Source organism: Aspergillus pseudonomiae (genome assembly GCF_009193645.1).
Source record: "Aspergillus pseudonomiae strain CBS 119388 unplaced genomic scaffold BDV37scaffold_64, whole genome shotgun sequence".
Taxonomy (NCBI): domain Eukaryota; kingdom Fungi; phylum Ascomycota; class Eurotiomycetes; order Eurotiales; family Aspergillaceae; genus Aspergillus; species Aspergillus pseudonomiae.
Window position 1 is genome coordinate 33,026 of NW_022476056.1, and position 22,795 is coordinate 55,820.

The window sequence follows — 22,795 nt, forward strand, 5'->3', positions numbered from 1 at the left end:
ATCAGTTCATGATAGGTATGGACGGAGGGCCATACAAAATCCACAGATCATTAATCTTTTGTTAGTTACTAATATTTCCATTAATGAAGGCTTCCGTAATCTAACTGAATATCTCCACGTGCGGTCTTGAATCGTGAAAGGCTTCAGGTCGTACCTTCCAGTATCCTCTAGGCTAGATTAAAATCGAATTATACTATTAAACCTTTATCATAGATATGGAAGAGCAGATAAGAGCTCTCGTATACCAGCAAGAACTGTCAATAGTCATCCATCACATGGATTGATCACAGTCCTCTGGCGCGGTTGTAGATCTTCTCCATATCATTGCCCATACGCTTTTCAACCTCCGCCTCCACGAAGTCATCACGCTTGTCAATGGCCGCGTTAGACTCCTCCTTAGCCATTTCGACTGTGGCACGCAGGTCAGCATTGAACAAGATGGAACAATAGTAGCTGAAAGGAAAACAGAAAGAACATACCATGAGCAAAGACAGCAGCCCTCTTACCACTGAACATAGCATGAGGCACGTTGGTGCTGTTATCACTGTTGCAGTCACCAACAGCAAAGACACCAGGCACACTAGTCCTCATGCCAGGGTTGGTAGTGGCATCGATCTTGTTACCGAGCATAGCCAGGCCCAGCTGCTTGGGAAGATCCGACCGCTGCTCACTGGGGTAGTTGGTGATAAAAGCATTACGATCAATGGACGAGCCATTGGCGAAATGAACACGGAAGATATCAATCTGCCTGGTACCATTCCTGTCCTTCACCTGGGCGCCGTCCTGGATCCGCTCGAAGGACGCGATTGTTTCGTTCTCCAGACGCACATTATACGCCTCCAGCTGTGCCTCCCAGTTTGGGTATTTCTTCGCCAATGCGGCCTCCTGGTCCGGCGTCTGCGTGCCATTCACGAAGGCAATGATGTCCGTGTTCAGGGTGTATACTTCCAACACGCTGCCGACAACATCAGGGAGCGCACCCAGGATACCGAATGGCTGGTCCCGGTGCTCGTACCCGTCACACCACGGGCACCAGTACACGCCTTTACCCCAGGCTTCCTCGAGCCCCGGTACGTCGGGGAGGATATCCACGAGACCCGTGCCCAGGACAACTTTGCGGGCGGTGTACGCCTTGCCGTCGGCGTCTTGGGCGCGGAAGTACGAGGTGTTGGAGGCCTCGTCAGAGACAGTCTCGATGGTGTTGACTCTTTTGTCAATGAAGGTTGCGGTGTCGTACCGCGAGATCTGCTCGCGGGCCAGACCGCGGAATTCGCTGGGTACGGTACCTTTAGTTCACGGTATGTTAGTCCCCGGCCCCCTGTGAATACTTTCGGGAAGAGGTTTTGATTGGAGTGTGGGTCTGTCCATACCATCATTGCCGATCACATCGTGCATGTTCCGGGTCGCAGCATTGCGATACTCATGGGAGTCGAAGAGGGCCGTCTTGCGTCTTACACGGGATAAACCGCTAAGCGCAGAGAGACCTGCGGGGCCACCTCCTACGACGATCACCTCATAGTCGGTTTGAGGGACGGATGCCGCGAGGGCAACGGTGAGGGAGGAGAAGAGAGTGTAGAAAAGAGACTTAGGAGCCATTTTGAACGATCAACACCCGAGGACAAGGAATGATAGACGGCAGAAAGAAGGGAGGGGATCCATGAATGTTTTAAGTCCTGTCAGAACATCTGAGCAGGATTCAGCAGCGCAAGCCCACTACCCAGCTGAGAAGGATCATCATGCATTGCATGCTGCCAAGAGCAGGAAGCCCACTGTATGGCTGAATACCTAGTGAGACGACATTGGACAACCGGATTGCATGCCCATGCATTTCAGAAGACACTGGATTGCTGGAATATATTGAAGGAAGGGGTCGTGCATATGCATGATTTGTTGGTTCTGCATGTCGAGGGCTTCTAGTGGTTTGAACAGCCTCGTGAGTGGAGGATGCGGAATGGTTCGCGGTGACCCTTTAATCAAAAGAATGTAAACTGAGAATATTTTAGTCAAGATGTCTACGAGTGGAAAGTGGGTGAGTTGAGGGGAGCTGAATGAGGTTGGGAACAAGGAGGATCGGCAGGGTCGAAAATCAATAGTTCATGCATTAAAGCGGATCCTGATGCGCTAATTGTTGCATCCTTCAAGGAATTGGGATCTGGATTCCTTGATTGTCTTCGTTCTTGACCCGGGCTGAAAGACACTCGCGGTATGAAACCAATTATTGGCTTGTTACGTGCAGGAAGTAATCAATGTGTGCTATGCAGGGCGGAGGGTGTCATGGATGAGGAATTAGTTGCATGAGCTGAAGGTCCATTTAATATCACACCACGTGCCGAGAGGTTGCCCTAACTGTCTGTCACTGGTAAGGGATAAATTGATTAAATTGTAAAAAAGTATCAGCCCGAGACAGCAAAGGATTAATGCCCTCACTTCTTATATACACCGTTCCATCCGCCAAGCCCACTAACTGACAAAAATATAAACATCGAAACCCTGACTACAAGGTAAAGGTAAATAATGCGGGCCTCCATCATCTATCGACCTATCACAGGATAAAATGAGGGAAGGCGATATCCATGGCGTAAAAGGTGTGCTGTGGAGTTGTTCAGAGCGCCTTTCACGCCATCCAAGAAACCCGTATTGCCGTAGGCCTGAGAAACATCCCACATCATAACGCCTCCAAAACTCTCAAACGACTTGCTATATGCGATCACCGGCTCCAGCTGCGACGCTGGGATGTAACCCGTACTCGCGGCACCCGTGTTTGCTGGGACACCAAGCAAGACCTTAGCTTTCTTGTTCTGAGATACAGTTTTCACCCAGTTGTCCCATTGCTCAAAGTTGAAGCTGCTTTGCGTTTGTTGGCCCGCTGAGAAAGAGTTGACTCCGCACCAATTGTTGTAGAATTGAACGAATACTGCGTCAATGGATACAGGCCCGTTGAGTATATCCTTGTCCGCGGCATCTGGGTACGGACATTGTGGTGCAGCAGTTAGAAAGTATTGCTTGGATTTGTCCGCGTCCGACAATTCGCGAAGCCGGTTCGCGAATGGTGCCATATTCTTGACAGGTGCCTCGAAATCGAAGTCGAATCCATCAATGGTCGCATCACCGAATGGTCGACGGGTCGTTGTGGAATTAGCTCGGACTGCGTGGATATCAGTGCCATTGAGACGGTTGAGACGACCGTTCCGGTAGCGAGACGTTCCGTTACGAGAGGAGGCATTCAACAGTGGGCCCTGCGTTGTGGGAGGACCAAACGTCTGCCAGAGCAGGTCTGCACCAGCCTTAGCGGCAGATTCGGATTCAAAGCCTCCCTCACTATAGGTAGCACCACCAATCGACAGAAGGATGGTCTTGCCCTTCTTTTGGCAGGTGTCGATATCCGCACTGGTGTGGTTAGCTTTGTCACACACTAAATGAAGCTCAGATGATGATGTTGTACGTACCCTATCTGGGGACATTTCAGGAGGTTTGTGCCATCGAAGGTGGTGCAATTATCATTTGCATTGGAAAAGTCTATCTCTGGCGCACCCCCTGAACCATTAACCATCATAAGAAATGCGAGTACGATGACCTGACAGCAGGTGAGCGATATTCATCTAGTTCTCTGGTAACAGGAAGCCTCACATCGATCTTCTCATCTAGAACTAGTTAGTGTCTGCATTAAATAAGCCCTCCATGCGCCGGTCTTACCATTACAATAATACCCAAGTGGCTGTTGTGCCAATTCTCCATTTCCTCTGAACGAGTTCTGACCTAAACCACAAGGCAGCGTAAGTCAAATCCAGCTCAGTGCTGTTTTGTTATACGCACCCCAGTATACAACGACATTGGAAGTGGAAGAAAGATCGAGTTTGGCGTATGCTCCTCCTAAAGAGGCCGCAGCCATTGCGAAGGTGAGAAGGCTCTTAGCGAAATACATATTCTCGCTTTTGATTCTTTCTTTCTCCAACAATGAACGCTAAATTGTTGAAAGTGAGTGCCTGTTACGAACCTCCAACAAACAGAACGACGGAGTGACCGAACACACTGGCTTTTTGGCGCCGCCTGATTGTCGAATAGCTCACAGTGTAGAAAATAAACTAATTAGACGTGCGCGATCGCTGACTTTAACTCCCATACCCCGTGTTATGGCTGCCAAAGAATGAATAGCATTGCTGTGGATGGAGACCTTGAGCATTCCACCAGACTGCCATATTTTGACCAAAGTTTCCTCAATAATGGACAACCTTCGCACATAAAGTAATGATTCTCTCTGTATGTCGATGAGATGCCGCCTTTCCAGTAATGGCCAGCTTGCTCGCGTGCCTTTCGAAGTCGTTATCAGGGAACTAGGGATATCGGGCTAAGGAATGTTTCCTCTCCTTTTGGAAAGATACGCTGATGATGGCCCACATATCGGGAGCTCCTACATACCCCGAGTAGATATTGAAAGAGTTAGCGATCTTTCCATCAAAACAAGCTGAGCTATTATAGTTGTTGTCTGACTATCTCGGCCAAGATAGTCGTTCGACAAGAGCAACCTCAAAATCATAGGTTACGAGCCCTAGCGTCATGCGAGTCATGCCTGCTTATAGTTAATACGACCCCCTGTACGTCTGCAGCACGCACCCCAGGCGCCACTTGACCATCTGGAAATGCAGGAACGATATAGTCAGCTAAACCCGCCTGATTAGACAATACAGACTTCTCGTCGTGTCGGCCTACTGTTGTGAAGTGTCAAGCGAGCACGGCCAGTGGGGACTATAACATGTCGGGCCGTTGACCGCGTAATGCATCCCGCTGTCAGACGATACATTGACCCCAGAAGGATACACGCAATCAAATGAGCAGGCGAATGGACTTGAGTTCCGTGTTAGATAAGTCTTTGTACCAAAACCTTTGGTCGAGCCGAGGAATGCTCATCAATGCCGCCCTGCCGATGAGATATGTAAAGCATGCGACCAGTGGCCTCTCGCACACGGCTATTATCCCTTTCATGCTCCATTCTCAAGGAAGTAAATATAGGCTTAGGGTATACGTAAACTAGGAAATGAATATCTCATCTGGTTGTGCAACTCGTGTTGGGAGGAAAGGGTGAACTTTATATTGGAGTAATATGCGCTTTGCGCAGCACGTCTTCGATCAGTCGCAGATTCGTGCTTTCGATGTGCCACGATATACTGAAAAGTTCGCCTGTTCACTCAGAGGATTGACACCAGACTGACGATCAAGGACACCATCGCCCAGGCCAGGCCTACCGATGAACCCCTACAACTCGTGTAATAGCCTCATCATTGCTCATTGCGCTGTCAATCACCCCCGCCACCTTGAGGACATCCACTACACCCTCGATGGTCTTCCGGTTTACGCCTCTGGTGCCCTGGACGAACTTGACATCCTTTAGCCATTCCGTAGCATCCTCCTCTACATAAGTACATCCCAGCTCTCCAGTACCAAGTAGCCTCACAGCCTGCGCTGTATCGGCCTCGAAATCCTTGATACCTTGGTCCAAGAGCTTGAACAGTTGTTGCAGCTTACCATCAACCTCCGGGTCTGGGAATACAGCTGTTGACGCCACGATCATCCAAGACGGCCACGGTGTGTAGATTTCTCCAATTTTCTTGAGTGGTGGATGGGGCTTCTCAGCTGTCGGGTGGAAGTACGGCTTCGTTGTGAAATGTTCCCACATGAAGAACTCAGCAGTAGGTTCAGGCTTCTTCTCCGGGTGAGAGGGATCGTACCCAGTCACTCCGTTGCGCAGAGCCTGGAAGGGTCCCAATGGGACGCTAGTCAAGGAATCGGGTTTCCAGCCGTGCTTCTGAGCAAGGACAAACGACATGATGTGAGAGCCACTGGAGATCTATTAGCACATGCATCTGTCCCTTTCCAATGTTTGTCCTCAAGTATTCGAAACACGGCAATCACGCATACCTTCCCAGTCGACTAACACCGACCCGCTTATCCTTCAGGTCGACAACATCATGGAGGTCCGCTCTCTCCGTTCCGGTGACAATAGCCCACCGCAATGGCGTAGCAACCCATTCTCCGACTACTTTATATCCACCTAAAGCTGCATCCTTCTGCGCTTGCTGTTTTCCAGCCAGACCAGCAACCCAGCCTTCAGTCAGACCAATTGCGATGTCGATTTCTTTCTCGCGCAGGGAGGTGATCATATGTCCCGTCCCGGATGGGAACGGAACTATAGAAATCTTAAACGGAAGGGATGCGACAGCGGGAGAGCGAAGGGCAAGGTGGAGAGGAGTGAGATAGTGTTCTATGATCCATAGCGTTAACGATGTTCTTCACAGGCTGTTGTTTGTATGAAGCTATAGGTCTTGTATTCGAGCTCATGGCGTGGTTATCGTGTGCGAAAGAACAGCGGAACTTACCTGGCACATATCCAATTCGGATGGTTTCCGTGTCTGAAGTCATAACGTGTTAATAATAGGAAATGATCTAGATTCCCCCAGCGATAAATTAGTTATAGGGCAATGGGGTTTCCTTAGCTGGGGTTTGTTGGAGGGGTAAAAAGCAGAGGGACTTCTGACAATACATAAATAAGTGGGGAAGAACGCGGGGCATCACGTCAGCGACCTAATTTTATATCGGATCAATATAATTAGAATTCTGTATGTTATTGATTTCATGAGCTCAAATGGGCAGTTCTATATATACCATATATTACACTGCCTATCCCAACTTGTTATAGACCGAACAGTAACTAAGAAACAATGTCCACATTAATCTAGCAATTAGTCTAAGTAATATTTCTAAAAAAGAACCAAGCATGGGTTCCCAGTATCTACAATGCATCAAGCACCAGGGAACAGCAAACGGCCGTTACGCATTCATGTCATCCGGATGTCTTTCTCCTCAACAGTCCAGTTTCCACTGGGCTCCCTAGGGCTGCCAGCAGCCCCAAACGAGGCTTTGGAATACATCCAAAACTGTACTCCAAGGTACAGATCACAGACGCACTGGAACAATGCGCATAGGCGAAAAGCCCAGGGAATTACCTCCTGGCTGCAGAAGAAGTAACTCAGTTTCATCAGATCACCGAGAATCCATGCGGCTACAACCGACAAACGGAATCCTTTGCATGAGCGTGACTGATGGTTAGCAAGAATTTGAGGCAGAGGCAAGGTAGCCTCCACAGTCAAACCGATATATCCAAGGCAGTTAATGTAGAACTCCGATTGAGCAATTGGAGGTAGGCAGATCTGGATAAACGAGAGCCCAGCAATAAAATAAGCCAAAAACATCCAATACCTAGTATCGCCGGCAAGGTAAGTTTCCCACACATATTGATAGTTCAAACGGCATCTGGAGTACATACGGCTTTGCGCTCTTCCACTGCCAGAAGTCATAGGGCCGAGTAAGTCCCCCACCATTACTGACACTGCTGAACGGAACGTGCTCGAGGCTGTTTTTAACACCGGGGGCCGGCCGATTATCCAGCGCAACCTTGAGCATAACCATTTGGACCCCAATCATGATGACGGCTTGCACCAGCAGCGTAAAAGAATAGTTGTCGCCAAACCAGAAGAATACTCTAAGCCCAAGGGTCAATTTCAAGCCGTTCAGCGCAGTGCAAAGCGGACAATATAGTCTTACTTCAAGATTGACGCGACCAGCATGATCAGAGGTATATCCAACGAGAAGCCAGCAGAACTCCTATTCCGATGAATACTGAGAATTTGATCCGCATAGGAGGTTACCGGGGAGGTGATAAGACTAGAGCATGAGAACCCACGGTCAGCTTTCCAAGGTTGCTATCCCAAATTGCGGGATTTTCGGGGAGAAAAGATATAACCCACAAGAACGGCGCTCCATATTCGAGAGCGAGTGAGATAAGATACATTGTGCAATAGTCAGTCGTCAATACTGGTTATCAGAATCTCGAGTAGCGAAAAAGAAAAGATCCCAGTTGTCGGTGCGAGTATCCGGTCTTATCCTGTGAACGGACGAAGTTGGTGGATCTCCCCCGGAGGTGAAACTGCTGTGTCAGGGACGCGCTCGATTTAAATCAGAGCTAGTCAAAATTGCTCGGGCTGCGATGATGGATCTTGATCGCGTAAGAATAAATCTTCGTCAATCGAGCCAAGCAAAGACGGACTAAAGGCTAGAGATTGTTCGCTAACCCCGTAGCCAATCTCTCTAGTGGACCATTTTCGCGACCGGCCGCATGCGTTCTTTTTTTCTTGTCCCTGGAGCTGACTCAGCGGGTCCCACTTGAGACCTTAATTTTGCTTGATTTCCAAACAATGAATTATCATGAACTGCCACATCTATATAAAATCATAAATTGCTAGTGATAATGTATTTATCTCAACAATAAATAAACAAGCGAATCTGTACGCGTTCCCATTGCTGCCTTGTCGCAAGGTCAGAACTCGATCCTCCAGGTCTTTCCAATGCTAACAGAAGGGGTTTTCACCACGGCATATGGGGCCTTTCCGTCCGGCTGGGTATGGTACTCCAGGGCCGCTGTGGACGCCGTCTTGGCACCATCCTCGATAACAGTCACGGTGGACTTCTCCTGCCACTCTTTCGGTGGATCAATAACCACCACCCTTTCAACTCGCACGCTTGCCATGGCCTTGAGGTATTCGGCTGTCTTGGGCCCCTTGGTTCCAATGTCTTCCGACGACAGAGTGGAGGCATGGAATTGGAAACGACGATGGATATACGCTCCTCGCTCATAATCAAACGTCTCACCGTCATCCACATACAGCGTGCCATCTGCCTCTCCGTTCTTGTCTAAAACAACAACAAGAGTGTACGGATCCCATTTCATCAACCCACTACTGCGGCGTGGTCGGTCCTTTCGAGGAATCACATGGCCACCCTGCATTAAAACGGGTACTTTCTCAAGAGGTGCAGGCACCTCGTGTCTCTTACCGGCCCCTTGGTAGACCGTGTAATCGAAATAATCGTAGTACTTCTCATCATCAGCGAGATAAATGTCTACAGTAGTTGCTCCCTCGGAGACTACTGGCTTCGTGAGGATACCAGTAGAACCGAGGTACAGTTGGTCATCGATGACAAAGCCTGCTTCGTCCGAAGGATGAACATAGAACTGGGGTCTCACGATTGGTGTTCCATTCACCGAAGCTTCGTGGAATGCAGTGTACCAGGCAGGTAAGAGCTGGTATCTCAAACGAATGGCCTGGGCGATGATAGACCTATGAGGCTCACTGATCAAATACGGTTCACGCCGACGAGTATCTATATGTGCGTGCGCACGGAAGAAAGGATACCAAATGCCAGTTTGATACCATCTTGTGAGGAGGTCCTTGCTCGGGTTGTGGAAGAAGCCGCCAACATCGGCCCCTGCGAAGGGGAATCCAGAAATGCCATTGTTCAGAACCATGGGCAGAGAGATGGCCAGATGTTCCCAAGTTGCCTGATTGTCACCAGTCCACATGGCAGACATCCGTTGGGCTCCAGCATAATAGGACCGTGTCAAAATGAACGGCCGACGAAGCTCGCCTTTCTTCCGTTCCAACATCGCATTATACGTCGCATTCACAAACGTGATACCGTTGACATTGTGGATGTCACGGTGCTCCCAGTTGCCATAATGAAGGTTGTCTTTAGGCATAGTGGTTTCCGGGCCGTTGAACACGGATGGCTCGTTCATATCGTTCCAAATGAAGACATTCGGAAGTGTGCCCTTGAACTTATCATATTTAAATAGGCCTATCCACCACTTGATAGCCTCCGGGTTGAAACAGTCCACCCAATGGGATGACCCTGGCCAACACCAGCCCTCGTAAATCTCACCATCCTTGTTCCGAGTGGCTAGGTTCTTGCTCTTAAGCTCCTCTGAGATTGTGTATTGCTCCTTATTCTTGATATGAGGGTCGATGATGACCACAAGCTTGCGCTCCGATGCATCAAGTTGCTCCTCCATACCAATCGGGTTGGGAAAGGTCAGGGGATCCCAGGTGAAATACTTTCTGTCATCGAGATACTCGATATCGAGCCAGATAACATCGTATGGGATCTGATATTTGTCAAAATTGCGATCGACATCTTTTACATCTTCATCGGTGACATAATTCCAGCGACACTGATGGTACGCGATGGCAAAGTGCTGAGGCAGCTGAGTATAACCAGTGAGTTCGCCATACTTCTTGCTGATATCCTGTGGTGTAGGCCCTAGGAAGACAAACACGTCGATTTGTCCAGACTCGGAGAACCAATGACTTTGAGTATCGGTTTTTGAGCTCACCCCTAGAGAAAGTGGGTTGGCAGAGGATGTCGACTTCACAATGTCTACCCATGTCTCGGCAGCATTAAGCCAAAACACACCGACAGTAGAGCCCGGTCTGTGCGCTTGCATGAGTGGAATTGCACCGTATAGAGTCATTGGACTATTGAGTTCGTATTCAAACACGTCAGAATTGTACATGCGGTAAGGCTCTTCATGGTTTCCGGAACCGCCCCTATTAAATCATCAGTTTACGTCACAGAACGAGGTAGAAGGCTTGGTAGATTTTACCTGGTCTCCCTTAAAGAAAGGGAATCAGCATGCTCTGGGATACCATAAACATGGCCGTAGCCGGGAAATGTGATATCCAATCCCACGCTCTCAGGACCTTTGGGTTTTGTATCTGTGTTTCCACCAAATGTCTCTTCCCACCAGGTGCTCTCATCTTCCTGGGATCCGTTCTGCTCACCGTCACCCTCGGAAGTATCCACCTTCCGTCGCCAATGCTCCATGTTCAGGTATCCTTTGTTATTCAGATGAACATGAGTCTGACCATCCCTTTGAAACTCTACGTCAAACGGAGAGTGACGAATGATTGCTTGGAAGTTATTCTCTGGTCCGTATAGAACCCTGGTTATTCCTGTCTCCGATTCGGAATCCAGGGTCGCAGACTTGCTCAGTTCCAGGCCACCAACCAGGACCCATTTTTCCGCTTCATTATATCTTTCCTTGCGAGCCTGGCTGTCATGGCGAAGCTCAATTTCCTTGTTCAAGCGTTTTTCTTCGTCAATGACGACTCGGGCAACTCCAGACTCGAGGAATGACACAATGAGAGGTAACTTGACCTTCTCATCGGCGGACACCGATTTAAGAATGGTTCCGTGCAACTGACCGTCCTGGAACTGGATAGATGAAGAGTCAAGTTCATATGGAGAGCTCCAAGCTGAGCCCTTGGCGGCGACGTCGTCGGCGTATGCCCTGTTTCGTTTACAGAAACCGGATTGTGAGCATTTTTTGAAATTCTCGTGCTTTACAGCGACTAAATTTAGTCGTTAGCATCATAACAACTTGTGGACCATGTGTGTAAACAAAACTTACCTCCGGGTATGACAAGACATCCGAGTAGGATGACCAAGGAAAGCAGTAAGGTCCAGCAAGTGGACAACAACCGCCTCCCGGCCATCTTTAAGCTAACAAATGCAATCAGAGACACTCAACCTCCGAGAGTGCAATACTTGTCAGCCGCTATGTGCTGACCTGCATCTACCCGAGCTGGAGGTCCGACACACGAAGCTGTCACGTTCGTTAGATCGTTGATAATAGTACAATGACCGTTAGTTCCAGGCTGGCCAGATGGTCGGCGAAGATGGGGAAGCTCCAGATTTGGTTAGGGCCGGCACTATCCCTGTTCAGGCAGCTGGGGTCAGACACCTCAGGCTGCGAGGCAATCAGGCATAGCTCTGGCCGGTAACAGCCAACGACAGCCCCTCGTGCCCCACTGTTGCGGTCCCTCCGGTGTTATATTTTCGGCCAACTCACACCAGCACCTCTGCTTTCCTTTTCCTCTCACTCTCAATCCTGTCTTTTTGATTCAATTGTCACTTTGACATCATAAATCTTTCAAAATGTCCGACGAGCAGACGTAAGTCACCCCAAATTTTTCACCTAGTCCCTTTCATCCCCCCTTCCTTCACTCTGGAATATTTTTTTCTTTTTGCCATCGACCGGTTGCCCCTCATTGTCTACTCAAGCTAACCAATTGATGTAGTTTCATTGCCATCAAGCCCGACGGTGTCCAGGTATGGATCTTGAATCACCCGATTTTGCCATGATCCATACGGATATGGCGCTTTCGGGGTGAAATCAATACTAACCATGTCAATCAGCGCGGACTCGTTGGCCCCATCATCTCTCGCTTTGAGAACCGTGGGTTCGTATTTTTCCAATCCGAACAATGTGCCTACAAGCTCTGTACTAATGAATCATAGCTTCAAGCTTGCTGCCCTGAAGCTCTGCTCCCCCTCCAAGGAGCACCTCGAGCAGCACTATGCTGACCTCAGCTCCAAGCCTTTCTTCCCCGGCCTCGTCTCCTGTAAGCTCCTTGCCATGAATGAGGCCATAACTTTGTACGGAGATGCTGACATTTACTTCTAGACATGCTGAGCGGCCCCATCGTCGCCATGGTCTGGGAGGGCCGTGAGGTCGTTAAGACCGGCCGCAGTAAGTTCTCGTCCGCTATGACCCTGAAGACCAAACGCTAAGATAATCGTTAGCCATCCTCGGTGCCACCAACCCTCTTGCCTCCGCCCCTGGCACCATCCGTGGTGACTTCGCCATTGTAAGACAGTTTCCCCCCCGTGACCCGTAACACTCTGTGTGCATGACTCTTACTCTTGTATAGGATGTTGGCCGCAACGTCTGCCACGGCTCTGACAGCGTCGAGAACGCCAAGAAGGAGATTGCTCTCTGGTTCAAGCCTGAGGAGCTCCAGAAGTACAAGCACAGCCAGTTCGACTGGATCTACGAGAAGGCCTAAATTTCTCTGCTCGATCTGAAGATTTGAAAATCTGCTCCCTGGTTCGATTCAAACTGTAAGGGCAGCAAATGATATAAATCAGAAAAGTCGTCCTGAGAAATAGAAATTATACAATATCTACAAGCCTAAATACTCTGTGCAAAATAGTCTTATGTACTTCCCGGTCTTGGTGCATCATCATCATCAATCCGGAATTTGTAGTGACACTAGTGGCCGTCAAACTCTACTTTCTCCCCAACAGCTTTTTGAACCCTTTTCCTGTCGGTACCAGTATGGCTCGGGCAAACCAAGGCGTCGCCCAGACACTTGCGGCAATCCGGAGCGGTAGTAAAGCCTTGGTGACCGCATACGCCGTCGCAAACTCCAGCACCAGGCGTACACCTTTCCTGTCGCTCTCCGTCATTTGATCTTTTGTGACAGGGTCATAGCTGTTTACACCTCCGGCCAACTCAATGGCGTCCACATCAACATTTTCGACCCAGCCTTTCTTCTGCAACCACCGCCCGAATCGTCGGGTTCCTTCTTCAAAGGCGTTACTTGAGGTTAAGTCTGGTAGCCAATTGCCGTAGTGAAAAGCCGTCACAAGTCCGAATAGGGGTACAATGGCGGTAAGTTCATGTAGGATCAAAAAGGAGGTAATATGCGTTCCCGGGGCCCCAAGTAACGGGGTCGTATAGGCGCGAAGGAAGGACGGGAGCCGATCATTCAGCTTGCGGAGGCGAGATGTCGAGTCCTTTGGAGTGGAAGAGGTGGGAGTAGAGAATTGGCGACGGGACATATGCTTGAAAGATAATGAAAGACGATTTCGGTGAAAGGGCACCGATTGGCGTCGAAACAGGAACATCTTGCGCCGTGATCTATAATTGTTGCGGATCTACGAAAGTTGTAGCGTCTGCATTTCATCCATGAATGTATATTGTGTTGATCCGCGACAACGGGTTGATGTTTGCTATGTTTGCAACCAGGCGTCTTGGAATCCCAAATAGTAAGTTTGTTGGAGAATCCATGATGGGCCCATCTTTTGGGTAGCTTGCGCTGATAGCATGCGAACTGTTTCAAGGTCAGATCCAATTAAGACCACCGAAGTCCCGATCATAGTCTCTCTCGACCATGTCATGGAATCCTAACTTCATGGAGATGGCATTGGCATGTTTCCCTTTCCGTTAATCGGAGGGCCCGTTAAACTCCGGCCCAAACCTTTCCCTCCCCGATGGATATCGCCCCAGTCATCCTTCTTCAACTACCACCCTTCCCGTACCTTCGTCGGAACAGATTCTGGGAACAAGATGGAGAAGATTACGGATAAGATTGCGGCGCTGCCGCCGGACGCAAACTACTTCTCTTTGGAGTTCTTCCCTCCAAAGACTCAGATGGTGGGGTACCCTTCCTCCCCGCACTGAGGGTACTTCCAGGTATCAAGATTGACTGCTAACCAAGTCCGGTTCTCGTAGGGCTTTGCCAACCTTCAAGCCCGCCTGGAGCGCATGGCACAAGCTTTGCGACCATTGTTCGTCACGGTCACCTGGGGCGCTGGAGGTAGCACTGCACAAAGGTCTCTCGAGTTGGCGGAAATCTGCCAGCGCCAGTTGCAATTGACAACATGTTTACATCTTACCTGCACTAACATGAGTCGGGCCTTGGTGGATGAGGCACTAGAAGAGGCCAAGGTATTGGGAATACGCAATATCCTGGCTCTTCGTGGCGATCCGCCGCGCAGTGAGGAATACAGCATGCATGGAGAAGACGATAGCAACAAGGACTTTACGTTTGCGGTAGACCTAGTACGGTACATTCGCCAAAAGTACGGTGATTACTTTTGTCTAGGTGTGGCGGCCTACCCAGAAGGTCACCCAGTCGATTCTTTCCAAGACGTCCAGGATCCCAAGACCGACCTTCCATATCTAGTCGAGAAGACTCAGGCGGGTGCAGACTTCATAATGACTCAGTTGACATATGATATTGAGGCATACACTAAGTTTGAGAATATGCTACGGAACCACGAATCGGGCGCCTTCAAGACCATCCCTATCATTCCTGGCTTGATGCCAATCCACAGCTACAAGATCTTGACGAGGGTGACAAAACTCAGCCATGTCCAAATTCCGCCCCAGATTCTCTCGGAGCTAGAAGCAGTTAAACACAATGACGATTCTGTGAAGCGCATTGGTGTGGATATTATCAGCAATCTTGTGGATGGCATGAGAGATATCCCTTGTCCTGGAATCCGAGGGTTTCACTTTTATACACTGAATCTTGAGAAGACGGTGTCCTTCATCCTGGAACGCTGCGACCTGATCCCTCCTTATTCTGAAGATTTCGACGCAATAGAAGATGGCGAGGAGATCTCTGCCATGGACGGGGCTCAACTTCGCTCTCTAACCAGGAGAAGGGCTTCATCTATCAATTCCCTTCCCCATAACCGGGTCATTGTAGACAAACTACACGCTTCTGAAGTGTCATCGAAGGCCTCCATTTCTCATGAAGCCCCCGCTACTAGTGCTGGGATGCCTGCGATGCCACCAGATCGCAGTACAACCCTTCAGATTTCTGAAGGTCTGGGTGCACTTGGTAGGGAGGCTACGTGGGATGACTTCCCCAACGGTCGCTGGGGTGATGCTCGTTCGCCAGCATTCGGTGAGATTGATGGCTATGGTCCATCATTACACGTTCCTCCTTCAGTTGCCCACAGAATCTGGGGTTTCCCTGTGTCGCGTGAGGACATCAGCGCTCTCTTCCGCCGCCACGTCTCAGGTGAACTGCATATGGTTCCATGGTCAGAAGGCGGTGCTGAAGAAGGTAGCTCTGGCTTGAATGCAGAGACAGAAGTCATTCGTCCAGAGCTTCTACAACTCATTGATGGTAATGGCTGGTGGACGTTAGCATCTCAGCCAGCTGTGAACGGCGTTCGTAGTGATGACCCTATTTACGGCTGGGGTCCCCCTCGCGAAGGATTCGTTTTCCAGAAGCCATTCGTTGAGTTTTTCTGTCCCAGCAAAGACTACCACTCAATACTTAAGCCACTACTTCAGAAGCACGGGCATGAGAAACTTGCCTGGTTCGCTACCAATGCTAAGGGTGACTTCGAATCGTCTCTGCCGGCCCAAACCTCCGACGCTGATCCCATTGAAATGAACCCGAATAATGTCAACTCCGTCACATGGGGTGTCTTTCGTGGAAAAGAAATCGTCACCCCCACTATCATTGAAGAGGTCAGTTTCCGCGCTTGGGGCGACGAGGCGTTTGGAATCTGGGATGAATGGCGCAGCATCTACCCCCGTAACTCCGCAACCGAGCGTTTCCTCAATGAAACCAAGGACGACGTTTGGCTCGTCTGCGTTGTCGGGCAGGACTTCGGCGCGGGCACCGATATGGGATCAGAGGAAGAGGAGGATGAGAAGAAGTTTATGTGGAGGGTCCTACTGAACGCAAAATAAGCAGCGTTGGATTTTCTTAGTCCCGAGTACTGCACAGTATAAAACCGCTTCAAGGAACCATGAGTGACATCGTTCCCATGTTCATATTTGCTTCATGGCATCATGATCTTATGATCAATCATAATCACGTTGTAGTTATTGAATGACAGTCTAAGCTTTAGAGATCATATATCTAGCTGGAATGCATGGTTGTGGGGCACATTTGCTCGCTTTAAACAGTATCGATCCCCAAGAATCAAGGCTATGGGAGACAGAAACAAAACCGACGGTGAACACCACATACGCCTCAGCACCAAAATTCGTGTCAGTAGCGTCAGGTATAGAATTCATATATACTGTAAAACTGAAACTCAGGAGGACAACTTCTTGGCAAATCCATGTTCCTCGAGCCCCTCGGCCCCCGTGTCCGGGGTAGCAATCGAGGATTGCGATTCGGCAAGCGTTCCTATGGCGTCCAAGCGACCATATGCGCGAGGGTTACGGCGAGGTTCATTTGGTCCCCTGCTTGGGGCCTGGTAGCCACGAACTCTGTGGAAAGATCGTGTCAGTGGTATTGCGTTGAAACGTATAGGAAGGGAAACGAGGAGCTAGCTTACCTTGGGCCCTGGCCTGTTTTTTCAGGTAGTTGAGAGGCGTAAATACGCTGGAATCTTTGAACATCTGACTCGAAAGTACCCTGTTGGATACTTTCTCTGATCTTCGCGAAGAAACTATCCATCGTGTGGAGATTGTGGAGTTGGAGGAGAGCCCAAGCCAGCATTTCCTTCGCCGACAGAAGATGGTGGATATATGCGCGATGATGATTTCGGCAGGTGTAGCACTGGCATGCTTCGTTGAGCGGCGCTGTGTCTGTTGTAAAAGTAGGCGCCCATAGATCAATTGCCAACGGTTTGGATTGTGTGGCAGATGTGTCATGGGCATCAGATGGTGGCGGAAAGACAAAGTCCAAGGCCATGCCGGCGTCCGTGGCGTGACCCAAGAACGGAATTGTTAGAAGGTCAGCGCCAAGGGAGACTTCGCGCAAAATGTCATGTGGAGTAGCTGGTTCGCTGAAGAGCAACCGGGGGAGATGTCCTAAAGATTCGGGAACGACAGACAGCGACTCCGACTCATACAATGCAAGACCGGAAATGTACCGTCGGAGTTCGTCTTCCAGGTCATCCAAGTACAGTGTCTGCTGCGCATTGTCCAACGGTAATATGGGAGCAAAGTAAGCCGTCTTCGAGCGATTTTCCTCGGAGACCGCATCTCCATAAAGCTGCTCCGTAGAATACGTAGTGAACGCATGAGTCCTATCCACCATCTTCCCTTGTCTCTTCAAGCCAGGCCGATGGGTCAAGACCAAATCGGCCAGACCCACCACAATATCTGGACGTAATTTCTGCACGGCTTCGACATACTGACCAGTCCCCAGTTGTCCGAAGCCAACGGCGGTGAGCACAGCAATCGAGTTTGGTGTATTCGATGGCGGACACGCGAGCGGCGGCACGCGACGTGGGCCCAAAACCAGCACAGGATCTTCGGGGAGGCAAACAAAGTTGCGCAGAGGCGACTCATTCGGCGCAGCTGGCGTCTTGTAGACCGGTGGGCATGCTTTCTTCTGCAGCTTTTCTATGACTGATCTTTAACTGTCAGCGCCTTGCGTGCTTCAAAATACCCAGGATATCGAAAAGTTGGGGACGTAGTCAAATGCATACAATCTTCTAGAGCAAAATACAGACCGCTAATAGCAGTCTGCTCACGCATGACATCGTGCGCGACATGGGGTACGGCTCCCCGCGACGTCAATGGGATGTAGTGCGGCGTAAGGATAGCATTTCTGCCCGCGATTGCCAACTTGCCCAATCGCGGGGCCAATGTTGACGCAGTAACAGAATTTAGAAGACTAAAATTGACCATATCATTGGGAGGCCGTTGCGAAACATCAGAACCCATGGCGGTGCACCGGAGAGATTCGAGACTGGCGCAGTGCTGATCTGCTGATTGTTCGGGGAAAAGAGAAATTAATCTGACCAAAAGAGGGAAGTGGGATGCCTGAAAATACAGACGGAGTCCCTGAATTTAATCAATCCAAGTCTCCGCTGTGCACAACTCCGCATTGTTACTTCTTCCTCTGAACGTCGGACAGGAAATCTGTATTTTATTTTCGAGGGATATTTTGAATTTTTCTCAACTCCAAACGTTGCTTTCATAGTCAACTATTGCAACTACCATTATCATTATTATTCTTATTATCAATCAGTCATACACCATGTCAGAAAACACAAATCGCGGAGAAACACGCGGGGCGCTCATTGTCGTCGAGGGCTTGGATCGAGCTGGAAAATCAAGCCAGTGCGAGCACCTGCGCGACCATCTGCAAGAGTCAGGCCACTCAGTCAAATATGTTCGGTTTCCAGGTATCTCTCGCAGCAAGATCTCTCCGGTCATGCGGACAACACTCTAATTTAGTTCCTTTCCAGACCGCACCACGGCCATTGGCAAACTAATTGATAGCTATTTACGTGGTCAGTCACAGTTGGATGACCACTCAATTCATCTCCTCTTCTCTGCCAACCGTTGGGAGATTGCCAAGGATATTAAAGCAGACATAGCCAAAGGGATCACCGTGATTGTGGACCGTTACTCATACTCCGGTGCCGTGTACTCTGCCGCAAAAGGAATTCCAACTTTGTCTCTTGGTTGGGCGTGGCAGCCAGAAGTCGGATTGCCCCGACCAGACATGTGCCTTTTCCTTCGTATCTCTCCTACAGAGGCCGCAAAGCGGGGCGGGTTTGGCGTGGAGCGGTATGAGAACGAAACCATACAGAGCCGTGTGCGCGAACTCTTCCAGACTTTATTTGACCTGCAACCCCATGGCGACATCCACGTTGTAGATGCAGGAAGATCATTTCAAGAAGTATCAGAAGAGATTTGGAGCAAAGCAACTGACTGCATAGCGCGCGTTGGGATTATTGGGCCTTTGCGGAAGTTTGACTCGATTGCAGCTTGATTCGGACTCGATTGGCTAAGGGCGAATCCACGGGAGCGTTTATCCTGTATTATCACCCATCGCTATCCTCGATGACTATTTCGACTCTTGTGGCCATTGCAGGATGGCCCTTCGACCAATCATCGATCTCATGGTCTGATTCGAGGGCCAGCGACTCATACCAGTCATCTTCTAGAGGGATGTCGTCGTGGGTGCCTTCATCGGAGGCATTGTTCGGCCCCTTTACTGAGTTACCCACTGACTCGGGAAAGTCACAGTGTTCTGCAGTAGCTGTGCTCACACCATCAGTGTCCTCACTCGGAACGTCATTTTTCCTGTAATCCCCTCGTTTCTTTTTCCTCAAAATAGCCTGCAATTCCTTTTCTCCTCGGGTTCGTAAACTCAGTTCCTGCATCATCAGGGACCATTGGACAATTTTGTGGCATCCAGGACATTTTCCAGCTAGGGGTACTAGTCTTCCTCGCTCCGTGGTAGAATCTAGGAACCTAGCCGATAGACATAATAAATGACTCACGCAGTAACAGCGCATCTGAGGACAGACAACTACCAGCTCTTCCTTGGGGACAACCGGTGTTTGGCAAACTTTGCACTGCAAGTCTTCTGGATCGTCCAGCTGAAACGCTGCCTTCTCCAAGTAATTATACATCTTACTGTAATCGACCTGAATGTGCTCGACGCTACCAACTCTTGCGTACTCGATGCCAGGCTGCTTATTCTCGACACAGCTACCATCTGGGATAACTTTGATGTGCTCCGGAATGACACCATCTACGCGATCACTCCAAACCCTCCACAGTTGGTGAACGTCTTCAGCAAAGAATCGTACTCTGAGAGGTAGACTAGAGAAGTATGTCGATCGTAGCAAAGCGTGCAAATTCTCCAAGTGCCCTTTCAAGGACCTCGCGGGGCCACGAGGCCGGGTCTTACCCTTCCCTCCGGCAGATTCCGTATTATCATCACCAAAGCCAAGATGGCGAGATTTGCCCGGCTTCTGCCATGCCCATCTGCAGAGATATTAGATATATAGTCCAGGCTAATGATGAGAAAGATTAAGCCGTGTATATAGCACTAACTCAAGAACCAAGTGCTTGCGGCAGGAAAGAAGGGGGTGGGGGAGGAGGTAGATGAAGAAAATGAAGAGCCAAAGAACTCCACGTACTCAAACTGCAAGGCAGCAGTCCGACTCATAAAGCCTTCTACAATGAGCACCATTTCCCAAGGTCTCTTGTCATTTGCAGTCTTGCGTGCTCCACCTTTTGAGACTCCATTGTGCTGCGCGAGCCGTCTAGATGGATGAGGAGTGGAGCCAATGTACAGAGAAGTTTGCCGAACGGTTGATCTCAGGAGATAACAGCAATAAAAGGCCGGGATAGGTTTTGTATGGACGTCATCCACATCGGCCATCGCTCAGAGGACTCAGGTGTGACACCGTTTTACCAAAAGTTGGTTATACTCAAAATTGATGGTTTGTGTCTGTGGATATTTGCCTCTTTGCCTATGTGCATTGTACGATGGTGACAATCCCATGGTAAAGCTGCATTCGTTGTCGACAACTATTGTAAATGTTGTCGCACTGATATATATCCTGGTCACATGACACGCATGTTATAAGCAGCACCTAGTGCCACCTACTGCTGAATATGGTCTTTTAAAGTTGTCTCTTTCTGAGAAAAGATTACTTCCTGTATTTATGCAATGTAACATTACACAAACCCCACATCCTAAAACGAGGCAACTGAACCATGGAAATTTGAAATCTGCGCTGGTGTCAAAGCAGAGAATCGTGGCATGCCTCAGGCACCACCGACTGGAATCATATGATCTCACCAAGAACTTAATGAATTTCCATTTCAGCCTCAGGAATAATATCGGAAGGGGGATTGCATGATCCGCAATGTCAGCGCGATACAACAAGGGGCCAAAGTGCTTGGTAGATAATCCAAGCGACTAATACAGAAAGATTAAAAAACGAGAAAGGTTGAATATATAAACTATAGAATTTAGGTAGTTAGAGCTATGAGAGTAGAAACCCCATTTGTAGTACGTACAGAGTGCATACAAGTTTTCAGTGGTAGTGTTGGGGTCAATAAGATGGCCTATTATTATTTATTGGAAAATAGTATGTACATCCATACTCGATAAGCGTGGGTTCCCCCCGTGGAAAATCACTCGCATACCTCACTACTCCGTTCTGAGATGATAGACAAACACAAAGCCGACGCGGTGGCTTCGCTATGGACTGGAAAACCCGATCTAGTCCGGAAGCAACCCACTTGTAAAATTACGGGTTCATGTGATATGAAAAATAGCGTATCCTGCATGACGACCACCATCATGGACCAGTGACAAAAGACGCTTATCAGGGCACAAATCCGCTAAACAAGTTCTGGGTGGCCCTCAGAAGCATTTGAAGTCAGACTATGTCTCATTATCAATTAGGGATCATTGCTATTGTGGTCGGATCCGGACCATGGTTGACGTGTCATAACTGACTGCGTTTCATAGACCCCATACGGAGTACACGCTACTCCCTAGGGCTCAGGGACCCTACCGGGACAATGCTTTTCTCCTGAGACCGACTCGGGTCAACGGAAAAGATATTGCATCTTTCATGGGTTAGTTTGTATTGTTTGTAGGAAGATACGTTAATCATCTCATGAGAACGACTTGCGGTTGAAACTAGGTAGTGGACAGCCCGACAAACCCCCATAAGCCTGCGGTAATAGTTACCAACTTCATACGTCTCCTGCGGTACAGTACCATTGGGGAGGGATCATTCCCTCTACTCAATTGGACCTGCAAAGATGCTTGGTAGAGTTATTCCACCTGAATGGAATCTGTGTTCGCTCTTCAACTATCCACGGAGTATTAATAGTGTAGGAAAAATGCAATAGACGTTCTTCATATAGCCTGCGATGGAGCTCCAGCTACGTGCAATTTCCAATTCTGGTAATATCTCGTCACATCGCACCGTTTGCGGCCAGCAGATATCTTTCGATACCGTAATACGGAGACCTGATATTACGGTTCAAGGGTTTTCGCTACCAGCCCCAGAAGTAAAGTAATCGTAGTGAAGCAAGTGCAATACAAATCATGGATCGAAGCCTAGGTATAACTTTTCTATTTTTTTTTTTTTACTCCTCTTTTCTTTTTTTCTTTTTTCTTTTTTCCCCATCCTTTCAGCCCCCCTTCCTTTAGTTTGGCTTCCCTTCCGATGGTGCGCTCCATCTTCTGAAAGCAAAAACAAAAAAAAATATTCTTCCAAAGGTCAATTCATCCACTTATATACTCTCTGTAATACTAGTTGACGGAGGAGCTGACATGAACTTACCGGCAGTATAGTACGACTACTGAGGTAGGTTTATATCTTCTTCCCACTTGGAGTACACATACGCTGGACCCTCTCGAATAAATTCCCGTCCCGTAAGTAAGTACCATACCGAACCTAAACTGAGGTACGACTAACTTGACGTGAGTGACTTAGTCGGATTACTTACCTAACCAACCACCTGCCCTACCTTACTTTACTTTACACACCCAATTCAACACTAACTACCCATCGATCTACGATCATTCCTCCAATCGTTACCGGCTGCTAATTCACAATTACACGCATAGCTCCTCTTCCCCCATCA

General features: G+C 49.0%; 11 protein-coding genes across 11 annotated transcripts; 3 read left to right on the top strand and 8 right to left on the bottom strand.

The window, feature by feature from the left end:
• Positions 1 to 153: 153 nt before the first annotated feature.
• On the bottom strand, positions 154 to 1,596 carry BDV37DRAFT_296251 (NAD(P)/FAD-dependent oxidoreductase; the record flags this gene model as incomplete). Its single annotated transcript, XM_032090072.1, has 3 exons — positions 154 to 409; positions 480 to 1,286; positions 1,371 to 1,596. 3 exons carry the CDS (start codon positions 1,594 to 1,596, stop codon positions 285 to 287), a joined length of 1,158 nt encoding a protein of 385 aa, XP_031938710.1. The 3' UTR covers positions 154 to 284.
• A 935-nt stretch (positions 1,597 to 2,531) lies between these two features.
• BDV37DRAFT_285681 (glycoside hydrolase family 18 protein) lies at positions 2,532 to 3,889 on the bottom strand (the record flags this gene model as incomplete). Its single annotated transcript, XM_032087780.1, has 5 exons — positions 2,532 to 3,387; positions 3,447 to 3,574; positions 3,628 to 3,641; positions 3,694 to 3,756; positions 3,814 to 3,889. 5 exons carry the CDS (start codon positions 3,887 to 3,889, stop codon positions 2,532 to 2,534), a joined length of 1,137 nt encoding a protein of 378 aa, XP_031938711.1.
• Positions 3,890 to 5,132: 1,243 nt separating this feature from the next.
• On the bottom strand, positions 5,133 to 6,495 carry BDV37DRAFT_181128 (uncharacterized protein). The gene is made up of 3 exons (XM_032079483.1): positions 6,372 to 6,495; positions 5,914 to 6,256; positions 5,133 to 5,834 (listed from the first exon to the last, which is right to left on the bottom strand). The coding sequence occupies exons 1-3, from the start codon at positions 6,412 to 6,414 to the stop codon at positions 5,237 to 5,239; spliced, it is 984 nt and encodes a 327-aa protein (XP_031938712.1). The 5' UTR covers positions 6,415 to 6,495; the 3' UTR covers positions 5,133 to 5,236.
• Positions 6,496 to 6,752: 257 nt separating this feature from the next.
• Positions 6,753 to 8,245, bottom strand: BDV37DRAFT_181327 (PQ-loop repeat-containing protein). Its single transcript, XM_032079486.1, has 4 exons — positions 7,800 to 8,245; positions 7,597 to 7,716; positions 7,319 to 7,534; positions 6,753 to 7,251 (listed from the first exon to the last, which is right to left on the bottom strand). The coding sequence occupies exons 1-4, from the start codon at positions 7,841 to 7,843 to the stop codon at positions 6,831 to 6,833; spliced, it is 801 nt and encodes a 266-aa protein (XP_031938713.1). The 5' UTR covers positions 7,844 to 8,245; the 3' UTR covers positions 6,753 to 6,830.
• Positions 8,246 to 8,276: 31 nt separating this feature from the next.
• On the bottom strand, positions 8,277 to 11,737 carry BDV37DRAFT_254944 (glucan 1,3-alpha-glucosidase ROT2). Its single transcript, XM_032082685.1, has 3 exons — positions 11,297 to 11,737; positions 10,490 to 11,237; positions 8,277 to 10,433 (listed from the first exon to the last, which is right to left on the bottom strand). Exons 1-3 carry the CDS (start codon positions 11,379 to 11,381, stop codon positions 8,369 to 8,371), a joined length of 2,898 nt encoding a protein of 965 aa, XP_031938714.1. The 5' UTR covers positions 11,382 to 11,737; the 3' UTR covers positions 8,277 to 8,368.
• Positions 11,738 to 12,864, top strand: BDV37DRAFT_254947 (nucleoside-diphosphate kinase). Its single transcript, XM_032082686.1, has 7 exons — positions 11,738 to 11,840; positions 11,967 to 11,997; positions 12,085 to 12,128; positions 12,187 to 12,290; positions 12,353 to 12,418; positions 12,472 to 12,536; positions 12,600 to 12,864. The coding sequence occupies exons 1-7, from the start codon at positions 11,824 to 11,826 to the stop codon at positions 12,732 to 12,734; spliced, it is 462 nt and encodes a 153-aa protein (XP_031938715.1). The 5' UTR covers positions 11,738 to 11,823; the 3' UTR covers positions 12,735 to 12,864.
• Positions 12,865 to 12,957: 93 nt separating this feature from the next.
• Positions 12,958 to 13,512, bottom strand: BDV37DRAFT_285686 (uncharacterized protein; the record flags this gene model as incomplete). The annotated part of the gene is made up of 1 exon (XM_032087781.1): positions 12,958 to 13,512. The coding sequence occupies one exon, from the start codon at positions 13,510 to 13,512 to the stop codon at positions 12,958 to 12,960; it is 555 nt and encodes a 184-aa protein (XP_031938716.1).
• A 218-nt stretch (positions 13,513 to 13,730) lies between these two features.
• Positions 13,731 to 16,290, top strand: BDV37DRAFT_181145 (methylenetetrahydrofolate reductase (NAD(P)H) MET12). The gene is made up of 2 exons (XM_032079484.1): positions 13,731 to 14,107; positions 14,186 to 16,290. The coding sequence occupies exons 1-2, from the start codon at positions 13,883 to 13,885 to the stop codon at positions 16,166 to 16,168; spliced, it is 2,208 nt and encodes a 735-aa protein (XP_031938717.1). The 5' UTR covers positions 13,731 to 13,882; the 3' UTR covers positions 16,169 to 16,290.
• Positions 16,291 to 16,343: 53 nt separating this feature from the next.
• Positions 16,344 to 18,261, bottom strand: BDV37DRAFT_181341 (tRNA-ribosyltransferase family protein). Its single transcript, XM_032079487.1, has 3 exons — positions 17,866 to 18,261; positions 16,765 to 17,785; positions 16,344 to 16,696 (listed from the first exon to the last, which is right to left on the bottom strand). Exons 1-3 carry the CDS (start codon positions 18,101 to 18,103, stop codon positions 16,519 to 16,521), a joined length of 1,437 nt encoding a protein of 478 aa, XP_031938718.1. The 5' UTR covers positions 18,104 to 18,261; the 3' UTR covers positions 16,344 to 16,518.
• On the top strand, positions 18,262 to 19,186 carry BDV37DRAFT_181375 (bifunctional thymidylate/uridylate kinase). The gene is made up of 2 exons (XM_032079488.1): positions 18,262 to 18,567; positions 18,631 to 19,186. Exons 1-2 carry the CDS (start codon positions 18,420 to 18,422, stop codon positions 19,158 to 19,160), a joined length of 678 nt encoding a protein of 225 aa, XP_031938719.1. The 5' UTR covers positions 18,262 to 18,419; the 3' UTR covers positions 19,161 to 19,186.
• BDV37DRAFT_181318 (structure-specific endonuclease subunit SLX1) lies at positions 19,187 to 20,944 on the bottom strand. The gene is made up of 2 exons (XM_032079485.1): positions 20,320 to 20,944; positions 19,187 to 20,164 (listed from the first exon to the last, which is right to left on the bottom strand). Exons 1-2 carry the CDS (start codon positions 20,562 to 20,564, stop codon positions 19,213 to 19,215), a joined length of 1,197 nt encoding a protein of 398 aa, XP_031938720.1. The 5' UTR covers positions 20,565 to 20,944; the 3' UTR covers positions 19,187 to 19,212.
• Between the last annotated feature and the right edge of the window lie 1,851 nt (positions 20,945 to 22,795).

Bases quoted from the DNA above. Each gene is read 5' to 3' on its own strand.
- BDV37DRAFT_181128 (XM_032079483.1), bottom strand. From the start codon at position 6,414: ATGACTTCAGACACGGAAACCATCCGAATTGGATATGTGCCAG. The intron at 6,257-6,371 runs GTAAGTTCCGCT...TATGGATCATAG, and splicing joins CCGAATTGGATATGTGCCAG to AACACTATCTCACTCCTCTC. The intron at 5,835-5,913 runs GTATGCGTGATT...ATAGATCTCCAG, and splicing joins GGTGTTAGTCGACTGGGAAG to TGGCTCTCACATCATGTCGT.
- BDV37DRAFT_181327 (XM_032079486.1), bottom strand. From the start codon at position 7,843: ATGTATCTTATCTCACTCGCTCTCGAATATGGAGCGCCGTTCTT. The intron at 7,535-7,596 runs GTAAGACTATAT...CCTTGGGCTTAG, and splicing joins CTGGTCGCGTCAATCTTGAA to AGTATTCTTCTGGTTTGGCG. The intron at 7,252-7,318 runs GTATGTACTCCA...CGGCGATACTAG, and splicing joins CAGTGGAAGAGCGCAAAGCC to GTATTGGATGTTTTTGGCTT.
- BDV37DRAFT_254944 (XM_032082685.1), bottom strand. From the start codon at position 11,381: ATGGCCGGGAGGCGGTTGTTGTCCACTTGCTGGACCTTACTGCTTTCC. The intron at 11,238-11,296 runs GTAAGTTTTGTT...GACTAAATTTAG, and splicing joins ATGTCTTGTCATACCCGGAG to TCGCTGTAAAGCACGAGAAT. The intron at 10,434-10,489 runs GTAAAATCTACC...ATGATTTAATAG, and splicing joins CTTTCTTTAAGGGAGACCAG to GGGCGGTTCCGGAAACCATG.
- BDV37DRAFT_254947 (XM_032082686.1), top strand. The intron at 12,291-12,352 runs GTAAGCTCCTTG...ATTTACTTCTAG, and splicing joins CTTCCCCGGCCTCGTCTCCT to ACATGCTGAGCGGCCCCATC. The intron at 12,537-12,599 runs GTAAGACAGTTT...ACTCTTGTATAG, and splicing joins TCCGTGGTGACTTCGCCATT to GATGTTGGCCGCAACGTCTG.
- BDV37DRAFT_181145 (XM_032079484.1), top strand. From the start codon at position 13,883: ATGTTTCCCTTTCCGTTAATCGGAGGGCCCGTTAAACTCCGGCCCAAA. The intron at 14,108-14,185 runs GTGGGGTACCCT...CGGTTCTCGTAG, and splicing joins TCCCTCCAAAGACTCAGATG to GGCTTTGCCAACCTTCAAGC.
- BDV37DRAFT_181341 (XM_032079487.1), bottom strand. From the start codon at position 18,103: ATGGGTTCTGATGTTTCGCAACGGCCTCCCAATGATATGGTCAATTTT. The intron at 17,786-17,865 runs GTATGCATTTGA...GTTAAAGATCAG, and splicing joins GTATTTTGCTCTAGAAGATT to TCATAGAAAAGCTGCAGAAG. The intron at 16,697-16,764 runs GTAAGCTAGCTC...ATCTTTCCACAG, and splicing joins AAAACAGGCCAGGGCCCAAG to AGTTCGTGGCTACCAGGCCC.
- BDV37DRAFT_181375 (XM_032079488.1), top strand. From the start codon at position 18,420: ATGTCAGAAAACACAAATCGCGGAGAAACACGCGGGGCGCTCATTGTC. The intron at 18,568-18,630 runs GTATCTCTCGCA...GTTCCTTTCCAG, and splicing joins CAAATATGTTCGGTTTCCAG to ACCGCACCACGGCCATTGGC.
- BDV37DRAFT_181318 (XM_032079485.1), bottom strand. From the start codon at position 20,564: ATGGCCGATGTGGATGACGTCCATACAAAACCTATCCCGGCCTTTTAT. The intron at 20,165-20,319 runs GTACGTGGAGTT...ATATCTCTGCAG, and splicing joins ACTGCTGCCTTGCAGTTTGA to ATGGGCATGGCAGAAGCCGG.